The sequence below is a fragment of the Conger conger genome, chromosome 6 (genome assembly GCF_963514075.1).
Source record: "Conger conger chromosome 6, fConCon1.1, whole genome shotgun sequence".
Classification (NCBI taxonomy): Eukaryota; Metazoa; Chordata; class Actinopteri; order Anguilliformes; family Congridae; genus Conger; species Conger conger.
The window spans coordinates 29,709,733-29,732,109 of record NC_083765.1 but is presented as its reverse complement, the minus strand read 5'-3'; the positions used below and the strand labels follow the sequence as shown (position 1 = coordinate 29,732,109).

The 22,377-nt window shown below is 44.2% G+C and overlaps 1 protein-coding gene across 2 annotated transcripts in view; it reads left to right on the top strand.

Annotated features, from left to right (window-relative positions):
- ctnna2 (catenin (cadherin-associated protein), alpha 2) overlaps nucleotides 1–22,377 on the top strand; it is a 390,077-nt gene that overhangs the window by 70,012 nt on the left and 297,688 nt on the right. For both annotated transcript variants that reach the window (XM_061245031.1, XM_061245032.1), the window contains exons 3-4: nucleotides 11,788–11,983; nucleotides 21,180–21,346. In XM_061245031.1, coding sequence (XP_061101015.1) covers nucleotides 11,788–11,983; nucleotides 21,180–21,346 — 363 coding nt within the window. The remainder of the gene's footprint in view (nucleotides 1–11,787; nucleotides 11,984–21,179; nucleotides 21,347–22,377) is intronic.

Below are 22,377 nucleotides of genomic sequence, written 5' to 3'. Positions count from 1 at the left end.
CTTGAGATTTTAAGATGCTATCTGCATATTTGGTTTCTCCTTAATGGCTAAGCGAGTAGCAATTGACCAAAAAAAAGAAAAGAAAAGTTACATTTTATAGCAAAAAACTTTTATTGTTTCATTAATTCATTTCCTCACATCATTATCTATCTATTAGGGGCTATTACTTTTAGGGGGTGTTGTTAATTATTTTAGGAATGAAGTTACACAGTAAAAAGGCCGGTGTTTTCTGAGCTCTTTTCCCGGAAATGCTGAGTCGCCATCTCCTTTATCGTCTCCGCGCTAATGTTGTTCCTGTTGTGATTCTTCACTTTGTTATTCTCTGTGTAGGGGGCTTGAAGTCCAGGCTTTTTAACTGTAGGCAGTGATACAGGCTGTGGTCGCAAGCACGGGAGGGGAAGGTGTGCAAACTTTTTCCGTTGCCTTTCATGAATACTAAAGCACCTCATCAGGGAACCCTGATCTCGCAAGCGTTCTTCCCAACATATCCAATGTTCCTTTTCTCATCGTGAAAGAAGAAAATGCAGTATTCGGGAAAAAGGAACCGAAAAATAACCGTAACGCAGTGCATAGTGCGCTTCTATTCCGTATATTTTTGTTATAAAATCAGATGTCGGCGCACGGCACTGGGATTAAAGTGTATTCCTTTGGTTTGTATCTCTCAACCCTGCTGAGAATCCATTCTCTGTAATAACCCTCCTCACTCTCACCCCTACCTCAGCCAACCCACCCCAGAGGACAGGCAGGGATGTCTCCGCGGAAGGGGAGAGATGAGATTACTGCAACAGAGATTGTCCTAAAATCATTATGTGAATGGCACAGTCCTTTTTCTAGAGGTGGGGGGCGGGGGGGGCGGGAGCGGTCGAAATGCAATCTTCTCCGTGGAGCAGGGCTCTTGAACCAAGACGGGCCCTGTTGTCACGTCGCTCCGGTGCTCCCCGTTATTCAGATATTATTCCGATATCGAGCCGACGACGGAGCTATGAAAGCAGGCTGGGCCGAAGGGGTATGTGTGTGTGTGTGTGTGTGTGAGAGAGGAGCAGGGCCGTTCAGATAAAGACAGACTCTCCTCCCTCCTTTAAATCGTTTTCCTAACACAAAAGGGGCACTCATAGCCGCGCGGCGCAGTCAAGCCCCCTACATAACTCCGGCAGGAAGCGCATACGCCTCAGGTGGCTGTAAAGGCCAGCGGTGCCTGATGGGAAACGCGGTCCCCGGACGGCGGGCTGTGATCGAGCGGGCTCGTTAGGGCGGCGTAATTGGAGGGCGATGGCTTGTGGACGCGGGACCGGCGTGACGTTCTCCAGCCCCGGAGCTGGGCCGGTGAGTGGCTCTCTGGTGGAATGGGCACTTGGAAGCCGTGGGTGGAAAATTGCATCGCTTATGGAGCCATTGAGATTTAGCGGGCACAGGAAGTGGCTGTTCCGCGCGCGTCAGGGAAGACTGCGTGGCATTTAAGCCTCCGCGCAGCATTATTGATCGGTAATGAAGGGAGAGGCACAATACTTCACAGCCTATGGAAAAGGTTAGCTTGCTGGACTGGAAAAGATTTTTTTTTTTCTTTTATAGATTTTTTTTTTTTAATCTATGGTTATTGGTTCTTTTTTTAAACTTAATGGAACATCATTTAGCTTTTGTGCATTATTTATTTATTTAGGTTTTAATTGAGTTTTTATAAACGGGGCCATCTGCCTCAGACACATCGAGCAAGGTCTGTGGTTGTTGTACCGAGTCATAATTACGGTAACAAACAATAGCTGTCCCGTTGCGAATGGAACAGCGGGGCTGCACGTATTTAGCTGTCCGCTGGACCGCTCTGCTTGGATCTCACTGCTGAAAAATGAAACTAAATATAATATTGTAGAATGGCATCGGTTCCTTTGTTTTTCCCCATTTATGCTGGAGAATGAAATGTATGCTATACACTGTATGCAGACGGTTTGGGGGTTTTATGCTGTGGGTTTTTATGCAGAGTGATTAAACTGTGAGACTGTGACCATGTGAGTGACCCATGTACACAGTGTGCACAGAGCTGTCTTGTCTGCTCACGGTGATTCTCTTCTCAAACTCGCCTAATAGAACCGTCTGAGCAGACCCGATACCGCCTGTTTCTCCACAGGCTCCTCTGCTCACTGCAAAAGAGTCTTATCGTCCATATTTAGCACGAAAAAATTATATAAATGAGATTTAGAAGTCTCAATATAAGACTAAAATACTTTTGAGATTATTTTTTGTTTTTTGCAGTGTGCATGAACAGGGTTATATACTTGTGCGGGAGTTCTTTGGAAGGCAGGGGTGTCATTAGCCTGGAAGCCACGCCTTAATGTTGGGGTGAATTTTAAGCACTCTCAGATTACGGATATATTTGGTCAGCCATTTTAATGCCTAACGAGCTGGCAACAGCTAAAGCAAGCAATTACAGGATCAGAGTAATACGTTTATGATAAACTGAAGCTGTCTCCTGCAAGACCTGCTGTAGACTTTTTATTGAGTTCTTTTTAAGTTTCTGTGAGGACTTTACAGGATTTAGATGTATTTTTTTGCTGTGGCTTATGTTTTTGCATCGTGATCAGGAGTTCGCTGTGGTTAAAGTCTACTTTTCAACCATCCGGATGAAAATTGCAGTCATAACACGTGCAGTTTAGGTGCACCTATGCAATTCGATTGGTTAACCAATCCGCTGACCGAGAACAACCTTGATTCTCGAATACTCATGCCTGTAAAATGAAATGAATAAATAAATACATAAATAGAATAAAGGGTTTTATAAACTCTAGCTCATTTTATTTATTGTGTTTTACTGTGTACTCATAGTCGTGCCCTATGGGTAGTTTAAAATAATGCATTAGCCATTCTTAGTGATCACACAGGCTGTGGAGAGCACTGAGGAATATGCTGAATTATAAACCGCACAGTTAAGAGAAACTCATTAGAGAGCACTGTTAAAGAAGATAAGGACAGCAAAAAAAAGCACTGAATGGACCAGTATCCCTGTCCTACCAGGGGGGACTAAATTTAGCTCAGTCAGGGTGCTTTGTTCCCTGGGTAAGCGGTAGCTCCTCCAGCCAACCTGCTAGACTCCCTCAGGCTAGTCTGTGTTTTTAGATGCAGATCACCTCCTGGACCTCTCACACTCACTCACACTATCATTCTCTCACACTCACTCACTCACATTCACTATCACTCACTCACACTCACTCTATCATTCTCTCACACTCACTCACTCACTCACTCACTCACACTACCATTCTCTCATACTCACTCACACTCACTTACTCACACTCACTATCATTCTCTCACACTCACTCTATCATTCTCTCATACTCACTCACTCGCACTACCATTCTCTCTCACTCACTCACATTCACTATCACTCTCTCACACTCACTCACACTCACTCTATCATTCTCTCATACTCACTCACTCACTCACTCACACTACCATTCTCTCACACTCACTCACACTCACTCTATCATTCTCTCACACTCACTGAATCTCTCACACTCACTATCATTCTCTCATACTCACTCACACTCACTATCATTCTCTCACACTCACTCTATCATTCTCTCATACTCACTCACTCGCACTACCATTCTCTCTCACTCACTCACATTCACTATCACTCTCTCACACTCACTCACACTCACTCTATCATTCTCTCATACTCACTCACTCACTCACACTACCATTCTCTCACACTCACTCACACTCACTCTATCATTCTCTCACACTCACTGAATCTCTCACACTCACTATCATTCTCTCACACTCACTCACACTCACTATCATTCTCTCATACTCACTCACTCACTCTGTCATTCTCTTATACTCACTCACTCACTGAATCTCTCACACTCACTCACTCCCTCTATCATTTTCTCATTCTCTCATACTCACTCACTCACTCTGTCATTCTCTTATACTCACTCACTCACTGAATCTCTCACACTCACTCACTCCCTCTATCATTTTCTCATTCTCTCATACTCACTCACTCACTCACTCACTCACTCTACCATTCTCTCATACTCACTCACTCACTGAATCACTCACACACATACACACACACACGCACACACACACACTCACTCTCTCTACCATTCTCTCATACTCACTCACTCGGTCACCTAGCTCTCCTGTAGTAATGTGTGGCCAATAGGAGGTCAAATGGGCCTAATCGCACAACTTTGGGTGTAGTGGAGGCTGCAGTCATCCAGGTGCAATTGGCTTAGTGCTAACTTCTCACATCCTCCAAACTGGGTAGAACAATATTTGTAATGCAAAGAAACATAAAAGAGCAATAAGTATTCAGATGGTATAGTGCCATGGAGCCATGGCAGGGGATCAAGCCACCAGTGTTTATTATGCATTGCGCATATTTTTGCACTGTTTACATTATACATCCGAAGATGTGAGGGGTGTTGTTCTTGAACCAAAAAGGCTTTAGATCTGAGCTGTTGCTGAAGGCTAAACTGAAGAATTTTTAGTTCAGCAGTAGCTGTAGCCTAATTAATGAAAAAATTGCATTATCAAGAGAAACATCAGTGTCAACAGCAAAAAGGCAGCCTGGCACTCACAGCTGTTATTCGGAACAAAGCCATCGCGTTGAATCGGTGGAGAGGTCTGGTTTAATGGCTTTGGGTGGGGTGATGTCGCCTGTTGTTAACATCTGACTTCATTGCGCTGTGTAAAAAATAAAAGATAATTAAAATACTGTGAGCAATAGGGTGAGCAATGAGATTACACCACACTCGTTATTGACCTGCTGGAAGGGGAACGTTTTTTTCCCTGTGTATGGCAACAACATTTACCGCATGCTTTCTTTGCATTTAGACATCTGAGCAAACAGATTTTTGTGGCTTTGCAGCGTGAATGTCCCTTTCCTTACTCTTCATAGGCAGGCTGCTTGCCTGAGGCTGTGCGTTTGATCATGTTTGTGTGTGCGCGCCTGGAACTGCTGTGACGCTCCGCTTGTTTTCTTCCACACCGCTGACCAGCTGGGAAGTTTGTGAGAAGTTTGACCTCCCTTCCCACGCTTGTTAATTTCCTCAGGTGTAGCTACAGTAGTTATGCTGCTTTCTGATTCCAGCTGTCTGGAATATTGAGCGTCGTGTTATGCTGTTAGGATGCTAATTAACGTCTCCTACTGTTTAGGGTGAGTGAAAATGAAAAAAAGGTGTTTGGTTGGAACTGCAAAGTCCATTTCCATCCTCTGTGCTTGCTGGGTCTAAAACTGCAGGTTCAGTTTTAAATACTTAATTGAAGTTAGCCAGGAAATGCCAGTGGGAAGAGGACTTCATTCTGAAATGATGTTGATATGAAATTGAAATGGTATATATAATGCAAAGGCATCCATTATAAGTTTTGAGTTTGAGCCACAGGCACCCTTGAAGCACACTGACACCGGTCAGCCAGGAGAATGAGGGCTTGTGCCAGGTGTGGGTGAAAAATGCTTCACAGCTTTGGATTTATTTCTCCAAAATAATCCTTCATTTCCCATCTTTAGTTGAGTCCCTTTCTGAAACTCTCAAGACCTTTTCCTCACACCTCTTTTTGATGTCCCCCATTTATCATCACCTGTCATAGATTTTTCCTCTGAAACTCAATTCATTTTTAAAATCTTCTACGTTTGGGGGAAACTTCCCTGGCTGGCAATGTGGCTCTTGCACCCAGATAGGACTGCTCAGAGATGAGATAAGACTGTGACTAGAAACCAATGGGGCATATCACAGAAGTTTCTACAGTGTACTACACACACGCACAAATATTGCACCAATACATGTAGATATAGGGTCGCAGTGTATACATAGTGGTTAGGGAACTGGGTTTGTTTTGAGGTGAGGTTGTTATAGATTTGCTTAATATGCTTCAGTAAATACCAAGCTGTTGTTCACAAAAAAACAAAAACAAGCTGTTTAAATGGATTCTATGTAGAATAAATAAATAAATAAATAAATGCATGCAGTGTCACTCTAGGTAAGAACATCTGCTAAGTGCCAATATTACTATGGCATAGATATTTTTGGTTCCCCCCCAGTATTTTCTAAAATTAGTTTCTCCCAACCTTCAGATGTCCCCCAAGTTTCAAAGAAAAGAAACTTTTTGCACGAATGAACATGGAGACCGCTCTGCAGTTAGACTGATTCCCCTGCTTAATCTTTAATCCAACACATCAGTCCCCATTTCCAAATCAAAGGACAAGACAAAAGCCTTCTCTAACGTCTTCCAGCAGAGATGAAAGTCTCCATTAGATGTCAGGGCCACACAGCCACAGAAATGCCTGCTTTTTGGCGTCTTTGACTCTTTGAGGAGTGCATATCTGATGGCTGTTTTTAAACATTGTTTCATGGTAGCAAAAGGTTTTCAATTTTGTGCTCGGCTCTCCACCAATGGAAAAGCCGGTGAGAGTAACGGTGAAGAAGCAGTTTTGTGATTGGTGTTGCTCAAAGAGAGAAAGAGACTTGTAAAAGGCACACATGACTGTCCATTTTGGGAAACGTCTGAAAATGGCTTCTTATTCAAGGTGCTTCTTTTGATTTAGATTTCAGATGCTGGCTTATTCTGTGTTGACAGTCAGACTTTAGTCCTCGTCTCAGGTAATGTCTGCCTATTCCGTATAGAATGTGGAACTTTAGAAACAGGAAGCTGTATATCTGTGTGTGTTTGTGTGTGTGCGTGTGTGTGTGCGTGTGTGTGTGTGTGTGTGTGTGCATGAGCACACAATGTATTCATGCTCCAATATTCCTGCCCTCATCTGGTAATTAATGATTATGTGTTTCTCTGTGTTATAATTAAATTAATTTATCGAACAGATAGCATGTGGCAATCCTATTTTCTAATTCATACATGCAGCGTAAATGTTTTATGTGAAAATGAGGCGTGCACAGTTTTGACCATAGATGAGCCAGCTAAATTTGGATTGCATATTACAGTACTTTGGCTTTTATGACTTTCAACGGGACTGATGCCTTTTCCATACGCTGTGACTGGAGAAGAGAGATTTATATGTGTGTGAAATTGACATCTCATTAAATCTGAATTTTTTTCCACACCACTTGACACAAATATATGCAGAGCCTATAAAAGAATTACATCAGCTTTTTTTAAATCTCGAAAGCGGACTGCTGACACATTTAGACATGGTTACATTACATTACAATCACTCTTCTGCAGCTTCTCTTATCCAGAGCGAAGTGGAGAGCATCGCTGTTAGTCTCAGCAATACTGAAGTGTGATACAGGCAAAAATCAATAATGACCTGCAATTTCAACGTTAGAAACCAACAATTAGAATTGTAAACAAAAGTAAATGCTGCTATACGAATTAGCTATTTTTATACAGCTATTCATTCAGTTTAACATCCTGAAAGGAAATCCAAAAAGAAAGACAGTGTGTCACAGGCTAATTTGCAGTACTTGCATTGAGTGCATCACATCTGACATTCTGAGCATGTATGGATGGGGGGGTGGGGGGTGTTATATTGCCTTTTGCATTCCTTTGACTAAATGTTTTTGTTAAAAAGTTATAATTGTTGTTTTCTGTCATTTTGTGATTGGGGAAGGGCTACAGTGCACAGCTCCAGGAGAGAGTTGAAGCTGAGCTGTATTGGAGTGTGTGGGGTCCAGGTTACACATTGCCTTTGCTGTTTATTCTTGTGCACTTTATTTTTTCCGGAATTAGGGCACTGTTTATATTCTGCCCTGAAGGTTGGGAACTTCCATCTGTAAATAAATCTCTGGTTGCTCAACATCGTGGTCCTGGCTGCTTTGTTCAGATCTCCTGGTGTACCGTAACACAGAAGGGGGTCAGGGGCACCGTGGTCCAGTCCAGGGGTGTGTCTCCAGTCTGTGTTAGAAGACGGGCAGGGCTCCTGCTCTTCTGACTGCAGCGGGAAGCTCAATCCACCGCCAGAGAGGTGACCTGGAAATGCAGGCTCACCTGTGGGAAGGGGACAGGTGCTCAGAGCTAGCAGAATGGAGAGGCCTGGCTGGCGTGTAGGACATAATGGATCTTTAAAGATGTACCACAGTGGTCCCGCTAGGCTAGCACTAAGGCTCTGAATTTGAGGTGAGCTGATATAGGTCACCAGTGGGGGGAGATGAGAGGGTTGAGGACCAGGTGAGCCCTGTAGCAGTCTGCCGACACAGGCAGGTAGACCCGTCAGGAGGAAGTCACAGTGATCCTGATGGGACTGGGTTGAGTTGGCGGTGAGGAAGGGGCGGATTTTCTGGATGTGTACACCTCTGATATCTGAGACATAGCCTACCTCATAGAGGGGAGTTTGTTGTCCAGTAGTGCTCCGAGATTCTTGGATTTCCTCGCTGCTGCCCATAATGAGGTCTTGTTGGCGCAGAGGGTGCCTCATAGCCGTGGACTAGCTGTGGATGGCCTTGCAGGTCTGGTGACAAGGGGAGAGAGAGAGTCAATTACTGAAGAGAAAAAGAAAGAAAGAGTGTGGATATAGCTGTGAGATAGCTAGGGTAATCTCAGCCTGGAGAAAGAATCAAGAGATGAGAGGGATGTAGTGACACAGGGGTCTTGGCCAGAAATCAAACATGAAATTAGGGTGAGAAAGTAGGACCTCTCTTGGTGCACAGTTGAAGATAGTTCTCTGTTTTTTATGTCTTGAAATTAAAATCCATGCCCTCATCTTTTTTTTGTTTCTTGAATAAATTAATAATGGCTAATGCTTAGGGAATCAAGTCAGTGTAACTTTTTGACTCATTTATTATAACGAGTTTCATTTATAGATGCAGTGTTCTTGGAGGGGGTAAAAAGGTGAATTTTGTTGAATGGTTGAAATAAGAGCTTTGAAATAAGCTTTGTGTCTGAGCCATTCTCATATATGCCAGACAAGGTTTTCCCGCTTCTTAATATAGATCTTATTTCTTTATGTAGTCACTTCACCTTTCTTAAGTGGAAAGTACGTTGTCATGGCAATGCAAAACTTCTCATCTCTGGCGCAGAGGTGGGACTGAAACTGTTATTGAAATCAGCTTTAAAAGTTTGCTCCCCGTTCCCCTCTTTCTTCATTTTGACATAGATTTCTGTTGTTGACAGTCTTCATTTTCAGCCTATTCTCTGTTTTGTATTTGTCCCAGCATGCGTTGTGGGTTTAGCTGAACGCCACGCCGGGTGTGATGCGTGTCATGGTTGTCTCCTCTGTTTTACTTCACTGCATTGTTTCATGGCTTGAAACTTCAGGAAAAGCCAGTGTTGCGTTTTGAGCAGTTGTCAAACAAGCGAGCCAGGGCCTTCGAAATGATTGAAGAGGTTTTTACTGTACACCTTAGGGGGGGGACACAGTACAGTTTCCTTCTTGGAATGACATCCGGAGTTTTATTCCTGCCTTGAATATCTCAGAAATGCAGCGTGTGATGATTCATAGGGAAGTGCCTGTTGCCCCTTATGTCTGTGCTCGGGCAGTGTTGAGGGAGAGGACCGAGGTGGACCAGGTCGCTGATTGGTCTGAGCGATGACCGTGGTCTGAACTTTGCGCTGGCAGTCTTAATCAGGCCGCTCGGCGTTAAGGACACTAAATCTATGTCTGGCGGTAAGGGATGGCTGAACCGTGCCATAACCCCCTGTGCCTCTGTGCTGGAGGGTCCATAAGTCATGCGCTGGAGACGGCCAGACAGACGCCCGCCGTCATTTGTGCTCGCAGGTCGATTCATCAGCTGACAAAAGAATGCCTCTGATTCCTTTAACGAGCCTTAATAAATCATTTGAAGATTGCGGTAATTAATCAATTTGGCTATTTGGAAGAACAGTTTCCTTGTGCTGTGTAATTTAAATGCGCCGCACATTGAACGTTTTTATTAATTACCTAACAGAAATCGGAAACCTCTGATTAGATGAGAATGAGGGCTTTTTTAAAGGCACACAGTGCAGAATTTCCCCCCTTGCTGTGCTCCTGTGTTTATAATCAAAGATAAGTCACCACTCCTCAACCCCACCCACTCACATCCTGTTTTTACATTTCAAATCTGTTTTACCATTTTTGTTGTTTTCCGATAGCTGTTGCCAGCATGAAAATATAAATAGATTGCTAGTGCATCACAGATATGCCAGAGGATGGTTATTTTATAATATTTTCAAGGTAAAATTGGTATGCCAATTGCAATTTAAATTTAATCAAATGTCGTGGAATCTTTTAAAGTTGACAAACATGACAACTAGATGGTGTATAACATTCTATATTTGAGTTATCTTTTACATTATAATTAGCATTTAGCTTTAGCATTCTAATCCAGAGCAATTTACACAACTTTTTACATAGTATCCATTCATACAGCTGAACATATACTAAAGCAGTTCAGGTTAAGTACCTTGCTCAAGGGTTCCCCACCTGTGAAATGATCCTGCAACCTTTGGGTTATAAACTCAATTGCCTTCCCATTATACTACACTGCTACCTCCCTATATGATGCCTGGTACTTACAGTTTAGCAGATAATCAATACAGTTAAGTGGGACCGTGCATAAGGATTTTACTACAGACCGGGCAGTTATTTGAGTGTAGATACAGACTGGATTACGTGTGGGAAACTGCAGCAGCTGTACTGTCCCTTTCCTTGTTAAGACTGTTGCTTTTGGGGACGTAGAAACCCTGGACCATGAAGCCTCTATTTAAAAGCAGGAGCAAACGGTAGGAATCCCAGATGTGGGTTTTTGCATAACTAGATGAAGAAATGTTCAGCATGCCTCCTGTTTGCCGGGAGGTATTCTTGAGGGCGGTTACTGTGTGTCTTGTCCTCGGTTTGCAGATTTAGCGAAACCATTTAAAAGCCACCACATTAACCAGGAACAATCCCCCTGATGCCGTTAGTCTCATGACTGCTTAATGACCCGCTTTACGGTCCAACTTTTCAGTTTGGAATGAGATCGCCGGGTAATATCCAAGTGGTTTGGAATTATTGGCAAATAACCCGTGACTCGGTGGGTTGGCCCTTACAGGCGAACGGGGAGGGAGCGGTCATCTGTAGCAGTGGCCCTGTGGAGCGCTGGAGCCAGGGGTGTATACAGTATACAGCTTTTCCAGACAGTCAGTGTTATAGAACTGTTCAAAGCGGTTGACTGGCAGTTGGAGAGTGGCTAGTTTGATCCCTCGCCCTGCGTGTGTCGAAGTGTCTCTGAGCAAGACACGTACAGTTTGTGATCTTATGCCAGGGCTAGTGGTGGGGTGTGCAGAGGCGCCCTTTCTTGTATGTTTTCTTTGCACAAATCATTTCTGGATTCATCCCGACCTTGCGCGCAGCTCCAGTGTGACGACCTGGCGGTTCGGACGGCCCTTGGTTAACGCTCCTATCTGCGCTCGGAGCAGAATTATGTCTCAACAAGGTTGTAATTAATTGGAGCTGTCACAGGGATTGATGGTATGACACATTTGCTTACAACAGCCCATTATCAAACCGAGCTTCGCTGCAAAAGGAGGCTTATCGCGTACTGGAAGCGCTGACTATCTTCAGAAGGCATCCCGTGGTGTCTGAACACCGTATCTCCAAATTGATCACCTCGCTCCTCTTCAGTCAGGGCAGGCCGAGCACAGCTCACCCTCGAGCGCAAGAGCCTGCCGGCGATGTCATCTTTAGTTCACATCGTTTCCTCTCTGTTTAAATACAACAGTAACCTTCGCTTTGCTTGTTATACGCAATAAGCAAACAAAGGCCCTGTCTGTGTCGCATGCTTGTAATTGAACTGTTTCCTAGGTGACCACTCTGGTGAACACGAGTAACAGAGGCCCTGTGTGTGTCGCACGCCTTTAATGAAACTCCATTTCCCACAGGTGACCACTCTGGTGAACACCAGTAACAAAGGCCCGTCCAGTAAAAAGAAGGGCCGCTCTAAGAAGGCCCACGTGCTGGCCGTGTCTGTGGAGCAGGCCACGCAGAACTTCCTGGAGAAGGGCGAGCAGATCGCCAAAGACAGCCAGGACCTGAAGGAGGAGCTCATCGCTGCCGTGGAGGATGTCCGCAAGCAAGGTGACGCGGAAACGCGCGCTTCTGTACACACGCACACGCATCTGTACACACGCACACACGTACAGGCCCACAGTCCCTATCTCTACTCATTATATTCACAGCAGTGACGCTGACTCTTGACATGTTCTCATCAGACCTGGTTGAAATATGTAATTGTTTTGGATTCATACTTTTCTGTGCTCGATTGATCTTGCCTGGGAACAGGGTTTACACTTTTTGAGAGTATTTTATAGGTTCCAATACACCAGACAAGCACAGTGAAATGTAGAAAAGTATTTGAATGCAAAGCAATTACACGTTTGACCCCAGTCAGGTTCTAACTCACGTGACATGGTCTTACACACTGAAGCCACAAGCCATTTTGAATTGTTCATAAAGGCACTCATGGAAGGTCTAATAGAATTGCCACTGAACACAGAAATGAGCCCAGGTGCTCTTTGCAGATAATGTAGACCACAGCATTCCCCTTGTGGTGGAGGAGGGCGAATATTTAGCAAGCTCCGCTGCTGAAAATAATCAAACGCTCGGAGTAGAGGATATGTCACTAACAGTTTCTGACAGAGGTTTCATTTGCATTTTGAGAAAAGGTCAGTATTTTGGGTTTAATCCCAGTCCCTGCGCTGTTCCTGGGGACATTTGCATTATGCGGTGTGTGTGTGGATGCACTTGGCCACAAACCCCACAGAGTGTCCTCATCTCTCCCCTGTGCTGTCTGTCGCCTCTCCCTGAGGAGTTACCCGCTTCCTCCAGAGCGAGGACAGCGGTGGAGCTTAATGTCGGTCACCGTGTGTCTGTGCATGACACAGGGGCAGTGCCGTTTGAAAAAGAACGTGTACACGCATAATGTTTTTCCTGCCGGGCCTATGGTGTGGGTCTGGTTTAATTACAGTCCTGCTTTGCCTGTCTAGTGTAAAGGGAGAGGCAGAGCTTAATTTTGGTGAGGGTGTGTCTGTGCACGAAAGAGGAGTGTAATGAAACCACACCAATGATAATCAGGGCAGCAGTTTCCTCCCTTCCATTTTCAAAAGCCTTTTAGCATTAATGAGTAGGACATGTGTGCAGTTCCTAATTACATTACATTACGGTGATGGCACACAATGGCCAAAATGTATTTATTTCCTCATTATGTACTGAACAGCTTTTAAAGCAAGCAAACAAACCAAAAAGCATATTAGTCTTCAGCTTAAAACTTTAGAAATGCTTAATGTTGTCATTTTATTCATGAAAACCTAAAATTATGATTCTCCTTAGCCACTTTTGCAGAGTGCAGTGACGCTAATATTTGACTCAACAGAAATATCTGACTGAGGTATTTTGGAGCAGGGAAGCTTAGCACAGTTTACTCTGCTGTAGTATGTGTTTCTTCACTCATTGGTGCCCATTTGTTTTGTATTGTAAGATATTTTTTAAAGGAGAACTCTGAGATTAGATCATATAAAGCTGAAATCAAATCTGAAGGGTGGACAAGCTTGCTCTTTAGAGATGTCACAGCATATTTTGCAGTCTGAGGTAAATTGACTTGTACTGTGGGCTGACAAAGCTTGCTTTCTTCTTGGATATCACAGTGGAAAGATCAATGCAAACTTAAAAAAATAAAAATAAAATCTGTTGTTCTGTCTGTTCAAGATTTGCCATAGTGATTAATGAGTATGAATGAATACTCACAATTAGCTTTTAAAAAAATCATACAAAATCAATTTTCATTTCTGAACGGGGCTTCTACTGTGATTGCCCAACTGAATTAATAAGCATTTTAATAATAATAATTTCATTTGTTAAGCGCTTTTTTCCAGAGCTTTAAGTGCTGAAACAAGCAATATTTAGTTCCTCCTCAATTGCTCTTGGCGGAAAATGCATGTTCTTTTAGATTTTTTTGTTAAGAATGTGTCATTGAGCCCTGAGATGGTAAGGTACTCCACCTACACATCGTAGTACAGCACCCAGTCATTAGATTCAGTAATTCAACTGCACTGTCCCTGAGTATTCACACCAGCCATCCAGGGTATGTCCTCCAGCATGATGTCACTCATGGGCGTGTCATACCTAGATGACTGTAGGTCTAATTGGCCAAGCCAGTGACTCATGACCATGGGAGTGTTTGTCTGACGCAGTGATCCCTGAAACGACCTTGTGTACCTGCTATTACTGCGCCTCCAACCCCCCCCCCCCCCTCCCCACCCTGTGGCCTCCCCACCTGAACATCCGCCCCACCCATCTTCCCTGACCCTGCCCTCTGTCCCTTCTGCCAACCATCACTCTGCTTCTGACGTGAGATTAATGAGAGAGAGGTCACGCCACGCCATGCAGCCAATCTGCTCAGGTGGCAGAGATTCGCAATAAGGACCAGCCCCTGGTCAGTGAAGGTTACGCTCACTATACTTTATGTACTTCATCATCCATGTCGAGTCAATGAGTAAACGCTCATTCTCCTCCTATCACAGGCCTGGAGTGTTCTGCAGTGGGGACAGAGATCTGCTTCATCTCGCTTACATTCTGGGTCTCTCCAGTAGCATTCTCTGCTGTTTTTAAGCAGTGTCTCGGACCATGCAATGAAGTTAACAAATCAACCGAAAAGTCAACTCATCTTGTTTACTTGTGCTCGAGGCAATTTACATCTTTTCTTTTTGATATTGCATATTTACATTTACATTTCATTAACCTTACATTTTATAAAACAAATTGTTTTTGTTGAATGGCAAACATTCCATTATTTGTAATGCATGAATTAGCTGGTGGTGAGTTACACACACACAGACACACACACACGTACAGAGGCTGTTTGCACATACACACACACGCACACACACACACACACAGGGGCTGTTTGCGCACACACACACACACACACACACACACACACACAGGGACTGATGGGAGGCAGCAGACCCAGGAGGGTTCAGTTCAAACACAGGTTTAGTTTATTACAGGAGTAACACAGGGGGGTTCAGTTCAAACACAGGTTTAGTTTATTACAGGAGTAACACAGGGGGTTTCAGTTCAAACACAGGTTTAGTTTATTACAGGAGTAACACAGGGGGGTTCAGTTCAAACACAGGTTTAGTTTATTACAGGAGTAACACAGGTGGTTCAGTTCAAACACAGGTTTAGTTTTTTAAGCCGAGCCCAACCATTTACACTTTATGCTCTGCCTGCTATTGCTCTACCTCTTGCTTTTCAGAAAAAGTTGCTCATCCATAGAATACGTGTGATCTATGCCTGAGAATATATTTAAAATGCCTTCAGAATAAATGTATACTGCTGACATTGAGTCATTGACCTTTTAAAATTGACATTTGCAGTATGTGTTTAGTGGATTATTTTATCCAGATTAACTTGCAATAAGGTTAGATAAATAAGTGTATCTTTTTACTGTGTGAGGTCCTATGTACATTCACATTTATATACTTTTTGCAGTGCTATGTACATTTACCATTTACATTTATAGGATACAATGTGCACTCAGTAAAGGTAGACCTGTACACCAGCCTGTTAATGAAAATATTCATCAGGTGACAGCAACTAAATGCATACAAGCATGCAGACGTGGTCAAGAGCTTCAACTGTTTTTCAGACCAAATGTCAGAATGGGGAAAGTGACTTTGACTGTGAAATGATTGTTGGTGCCAGACAGGGTGGTTTGAATATATCAGAAACTGCTGATCTCCTGGGATTTTCATTCACAACAGTCTAGAGTTTGCAGAGAATGGTGCAAAACACAAAAAACATCCAGGGAGCAGCAGTTCTGCTGGCAGAAACACCTTGTTAATGAGAGAGGCCAGTGGAGAGGGTCCACACTGGTCAAAGCTGACAGGAAGGTGACAGTAACACAAATGACCACGCATTACAGCAATGGTATGCAGAAGAGCATCTCTGCACACACAACGCGTCAAACCTCTAAGTGGATAGGATACAGCAGTAGAAGACCAATAAGTCAAAAAAATACATTTAATAAATAGCTAATAATGTGCACACTGAGTGTATATAGAAAGAATAAGTGTGGAAATGATTGATAGCTTTTATAAAGTACAGCATTCTGCGCATTTAATCTTAACATTACAAACCCTCTGTTGTGTTTGGCGCATTTCTCCCAGTCAGGAGTTGATGATATTTGTGGGGATGTGTACTGTGTTAAGATGTGGGTAACCCACCCAAAACACAAACAAACACCCTCAAAGTTTTCACTAGCGCGCTGCTTTGACAAACCAGTTTCACTGGGTCCTTCGATGAGACCGCGGGGGTGCTCTGCGTGGTGATGGATCGGACCCCGGAGGCGACAGGATGTAGAAAGGGTGCCGGCTCCCGATCGCCGGTGCCCATTAAATCAGCCTCGTTCCGCAGGCTTAGACGTAACGATCCCGGTTGTTTACTCCGAGTCATGCAACATTAACGGCTCAATCGTATCGGGATTCCTTTTTAAAGACTAAATAAATCCATGTCACTGCGTGCGTTTGAGCTGGGTAGATAGATAGGTGTCTAAAGTCCTCACTTTCAGCCTGCACAGAAATTGTGTTCTGAACTTTTTTTAAATAACGGCCTGTGTTCTTCCGCATTTAGCCATTTCTAGTTTTCCCTGATGTTTCTAGCCTCAGTTCCGCTGTAGGCATATTAAAAGAATAATTTGTCCCATTGGAAACCTTATCAAAGGCAGCTGGAAATAATGTCTTAAACCTGTGAAGCTGTTTGAGGGTGTTGTAAGGACAGTACGTTCCTTGTCTCTTTGTGTTCAGAAGTTTAACTCCCGTTCCGTGGAATAGGACTCTGTGGTCTCTAATGAGCCGCGGACCTGCAGAAATCCAGCAGCGTTTTCTTCTCCGTCCCTGTTGTTTCCCTCCCCGGTCGCCCCCTGCGTCTGCGGCTCTGATGGGGATGTGCTCTGTGGGTGAAAGGGGTCAGCCGTTCGCGGTGGTGGGAGAGGGGATTGTGGGTCTGCCTGACCTTTGGGCTAATGGGAAGTGTTGCCACAATCAATCATAAGGCCCTCCACCCGCCGGCCAGTGGCCCTGAAGTCAGACAACAGGTCGGACCAGTGGATGCTGATGCCTTGTTTTATACCCTCTGTCACTAGCTAGAATACATTGTGGTTTTGATCTGTGCTTTTTTCATTTTTTTATTTATTGATATTTGATGCAAATCTTGTGGCCAATTCCCACTCTAATTTAAAATTCCCTACTGTCTGCCACAGCGGCGTGCAAACCCCACTGCTGACTGAGGAGAGTTCTTCTCTCGAACATGCGCTAAGCTCACAGAGTCAGTCAGACATAGACCTGTCATATGCAGCTTCCTCGTGTAGTCCCCAGACACCTGATGTCTCAGCGGGGTCACAGATAGCAGGGAAATGCAGACCCCTCACAGACAACCCTCTCATACTCCGATACTGTGCATTTCCATACGGAGCTTCCGACCATGGTCTTCACCGGCGCAGTCCGGATTCGATGTGAGGCTGTGAAGTTAATCTCCATGAACAACGTGGTGCCTTAACCGAATGAGCCAATCAGCAGCCCTGATGAATGCATTTTTAAGATCACCTGTAGGTTATATATGAAAATAAGAGTTCTACTGCAAACAAAATCTTGATCGGTGATGTAAAGTAAACTGAGTTTTCATATCATCCAACAATTCCTTTCACATTATTATATCATTTTCTATATCACTTCTATCACTATATTTTTAAAGGAAAGGTAACAGATATCCGTAGCCTGGAGACTATTTTCTCCCTGAATGGGCCTTTTCTAGGCTAATGCTTGAGAGTTCTGCTGAATCAGACACGGCATGACAAAGCTATAAAGTCAAGGTTTACATTTAAAGCTGAGGTGAAGCGTCGTTTATCTCGTTATTGCATGGCCTAGAAACGGCCGTCACTGATATCATCTTTATTCGACTTAGTGATTAAATTATGCGTCTTCATGTTCCCCAGCTGTCTCATCAAACTCCCGATGCCCGCACGGCGCTCAGAGCTCACCTGAGGCGAGCTGAATCATCGCCGTCCGCCTCATGTGCAGCAGTTACGAGCGCGCGTAGCGGAATCGTAAAGCTTTATCCGCGCATATCATTGGGGAGAGGAGCTGTCGATATCCCCGGGCTCTCCGTAAGATAGTCATCCACCGGAGGCCATAACCACGCTCTCGCCCGTCCCTCAGGTACGCGAGATTAGCGCCCATCCGTTCCGCTTCCTGCTGGCGGGCGGTTCCTGAGGCCGGCGCTTTATTTCCGACCGGGGCTCATTACCCCCGAGGCTGCCGTCCTCTTCAGCTCCTCAGCCGTCTACCCATAATGCAGCGACAGCCCGTCTCTTACACTGCGATCATTTAAAACACTGTAAATGGCTTAAAAGGGGCTTCATTACCGTGCGTCTCGGGTGTATTCACGCGTGGAGCTGGATGTAATTATCTCGCTGAATGTGGCTCTCTCTACCCCCAGAGTGAAGCCTTTATTTCAGGCCCCCCCTAGGCAGAGCTAATCGCATGCCCATTTCCGGTGTTTAATATCTGTCATTGTGCAAATGGAAAAGAACTGTGGAAATGACAGGCCCTTTTACCTCCGCAAATAGTCAAAACTTGTTCTGCTGTCTATCAGCGGAAGGATAGGATATTGAGAGTGTGACTTCTTTTTGTTACGGTCACATGAGCTAATGGGGAAGGAAATTGAGAGCAGTATTCATGCACCGAAAGCGTGCTCTCCTTCTGCATGATTTAGGGCCTGAATTACTAAGACTTTTAGCATGTGCAAAACCTCTTAGCACACGCAAAACCAATAACATGACCCAGGACTTCTTAAGGTCTTGGCACATGCTAAAGGTCACATCGGCTAATGAAGAAGGACATTGGGTGCAGTATTCACGTCTTTGCATATGCAAAACCTTGTAGCACACATGAAACCAATAAGATGGCCAATGATTGGTCATGGTATTTGTTTGGCACCAATCATCAGTTGTGTTATTAGTTTTGCGTGTGCTAAAAGGTTTTGCATGTGATCTTAGGAAATCAGGCCCGTAGGCTGCAGTGCCGCACAGCGTGAGACATTCTTTTGCAGAGAAGCTTGCCGCACCACACAAATAACATGAAGAACGTGTCCTGAGCCTGCACTAGAAGACATGGATTTCAGTGTGTTCCACCTTGGTAATTTTATCATGTGCTGTGCATCAGTCGTGTAGCAGCTGAACACGTCTGCCCCTTAGTTAAACAAATTAGGATCCCAATTAGTAGATGTGCTTTTCAGTTGACACACATAAATTTTCAACCGCAAATGCACCTAAAATGGGAGCGTTTTGGAGCCCTGAAATTGGAGTGTAGGGCAGCTATGAGTGTTTCCCAGACCCACTCAGAAGTTGAAAAACAGAGCCCTTTTTATGAGCTATAAACCTGTGGATTATCAGAAATGTATGTGACCCTACTGAGTTTTATTGTAGAAAGCCAGCCTGCAGGAAAGAGTAAATGAGCAGAGCTTAAAACTGCTATTTAGAACAGAGAGCATGAGGCAGGGCCACGTCCGTTTCTGAAGTGTATTTTACGAGTTAAACAAAATGGCTTCCCTTGTGAAATAACTCAATTTCGGAGTTAGGGGTGGATCGGAACCAAGACCAGTGATTGCCGTACACAATAATTGCTTGGGTCTTGGAGGTCCACCACTGCCATAGAGAGCTGAATACAAAAATGTGTGTGTGTGTGTGTGTGTGTGTGTGTGCGCGTGTGTGTGTGTGTGCGTGTGTGTGTGTGTGTGTGTATGCGTGTGTGCGTGTGTGTGTGCCTTTGTGTGTGTGTGTGTATTTCTGTATGACCTTGTGTGTGTGTATGTGTGTGTGTCTGTGTTTGAGCATGTATGTGTGCGTTTGTCTGTCTGTCTGTCTGTCTGTCTGTGTGCAATATTCAGCATTGCTGTTTTGAGAGCCTGCAGTGTGGATGTTTTGGCCAGTGATCTAACCCCTGTAACCTTTGACTTGTGTCAAATGACTCTGGATTCCAGCCCTGGTAGGAGGCTTACACTGGTCTGTCAGTATTCCTGTGTAACTCCCTGCAGTAAAATAAAGAACCTTCATTTACCACTCTCTCACCAAATCCCACATCTACAGCTTATTTCCCTTTACCTACTTCACAGAGCAACGTGGAGGAAAAACAAATCACATCACTGAGCTTGATACCTTATTAAACACTGCTTAAGATTCTTTATAGCATTCATACCGATTCATTAGCAAAGCAAATTGGTATCATTGATGCCATAGATCTTGCAATGAATCAAACAGGCCATCCAGCTGCAGGCTGTGCTAAAAATCTTTGAACAGGTCATGAATGCAAAGTACAATATTTTCATTATGAACAGCTGTAAGGTTAGTCAATTCCATTATATTCAGTCAATTCTCAAAATGATTTTTCCATTATGTTCTATGGAGATTTCTTCAGTTCTTGAATTGAATTCCAGTGCCCTCATGTGCCCAATAATGTGTTGTGTTTGTGCATATGTTTATCTAACATTGTGGTATTACTGAGGGAAAATAACATTTTGGAAAAATGATTGACGAAAAATGAAAACGGGTGTTTATGGTTTTTCCACAGTAATCAATTATATATGAATCTACAGGCAAAAAGTTTGGAGAGAGTATGTGTGGCGTTGTCACTCAAGTGTGGAGAGTGTTTGGATACACCGTACATCTGCTTCATGTTCCATCCATGTGCTTCAGTGAAGGGGTCACTGTGCTTCAGCACTGCTTCCAGGGCCAGGACTTCGAGACAGACACCTGTGGACCTCTCCAGACCGGGAGCTGGAATGTCTGAATCCCTCCAGGGGGTTATGCTTATTTTAGACTGTCCCCAGCTCACTAGAGGAGTGCTTTGGGCCTGATTTACTCAGACCTTTACAACATGCAAAACCAGCAATACAACCAGCAACAGATACCATGGCCACAGCATTGGTTGTGTTATTGGTTTTGTGTAACCTAAAAGGTTTTGCATGTGCTAACGGTCTTTAAATTAGGTCTTTAGTGTTCTTTGTGCAGTGTCTGGAGAGGTGGGGAATGTTTCACTGGATTTAACGACGGTGAACAGTTTGAAGTTGGATTGAATGTTGAGTGCGTGGGAAAGGTTACATTCGGTTTCAACCGAAGACATGTTATTTTTTTTTAAAAACAATAAATTGGTTGTTTCACACGTGGTAAATGAGGAGTGTTGTGTCGCTGAGTTTCCGTGTCCCTGTGCGCCCCCTGCAGGAGAGACCATGCGCGTGGCATCATCGGAGTTTGCGGACGACCCCTGCTCCTCGGTGAAGCGCGGCACCATGGTTCGGGCCGCCCGCGCCCTGCTGTCTGCCGTCACCCGCCTGCTCATCCTCGCCGACATGGCCGACGTCATGAGGCTGCTGGCCCACCTGAAAATCGTACGCTTTACCTTCATTCACCGCTCTGCCTGGCACACTAATGCAACTGTGTCAGAAAACTGAGGAAACACGCACACATATACACACACACACTCATGCTCACAAGCGTGCTAATTCCCTGTTTGCACCTATTCTCCTCTAATTGCCATTAAATGCATGTTACATTGCAAAAATGCATGTTGAAGCTTAACAAGCTTTCTGGCAGCCACTGAAATATAATCAATAATAAGCAAAAAATATCAATGAGTTTTGTTGACTTGTTGTAAGTTAGTTTGCTTGAAAATGTGCATTTTCTTACCCCATTGGCAAATGTTTAACGAGTCAAACCGTCTTACCTCATTGGCAATCCTTCTGTCTTATTTATGGGGGAGACATGGCTCAGGCCGTAAGAGCAGTTGTCTGGCAGTCGGAGGGTTGCCGGTTTGATCCCCTGCCCGGGCTGTGTCGAAGTGTCCCTGAGCAAGACACCTGACGAGCTGGTCGGTGCCTTGCATGGCAGCCAATCGCCGTTGGTGTGTGAGTGTGTGTATGAATGGGTGAATGAGAAGCATCAATTGTACAGCGCTTTGGATAAAGGCGCTATATAAATGCCAACCATTTAGTAAAATGTCTCAATATAAGACTAAAGTACTTAGTACTTAGTTTAGATTATTGGAAGGCACGGGTGTCATTAGCCTTATTGTTGGGGTGAATTTTAAGCACACACACACACACACACACACACACCTAACGAGCTAGCAGCAGCTAAAGTAACAATTACAGGATCAGAGTAATACATTTGTGACAGACTGAAGCCGTCTCCTGCAAGACCTGATGCAGTCTGAAGTTTTTACTCTGTTTTTTTAAGTTGCTGTTGGACAGGCTTTTGATTCTAAAAACCTGTCCAATAAACCTTTTATTTTCGCCGTGGATCAAAATTTCGACCTTCGTCGAGCTTTCCGAAGACTTTGGAAAAACTCCTGAGTGAAATAAGGTCGCTCTGCGTCGAGAGCGTAGGCTTCACGAATCAGCGTCTGGTCCTTTCCTCGAGG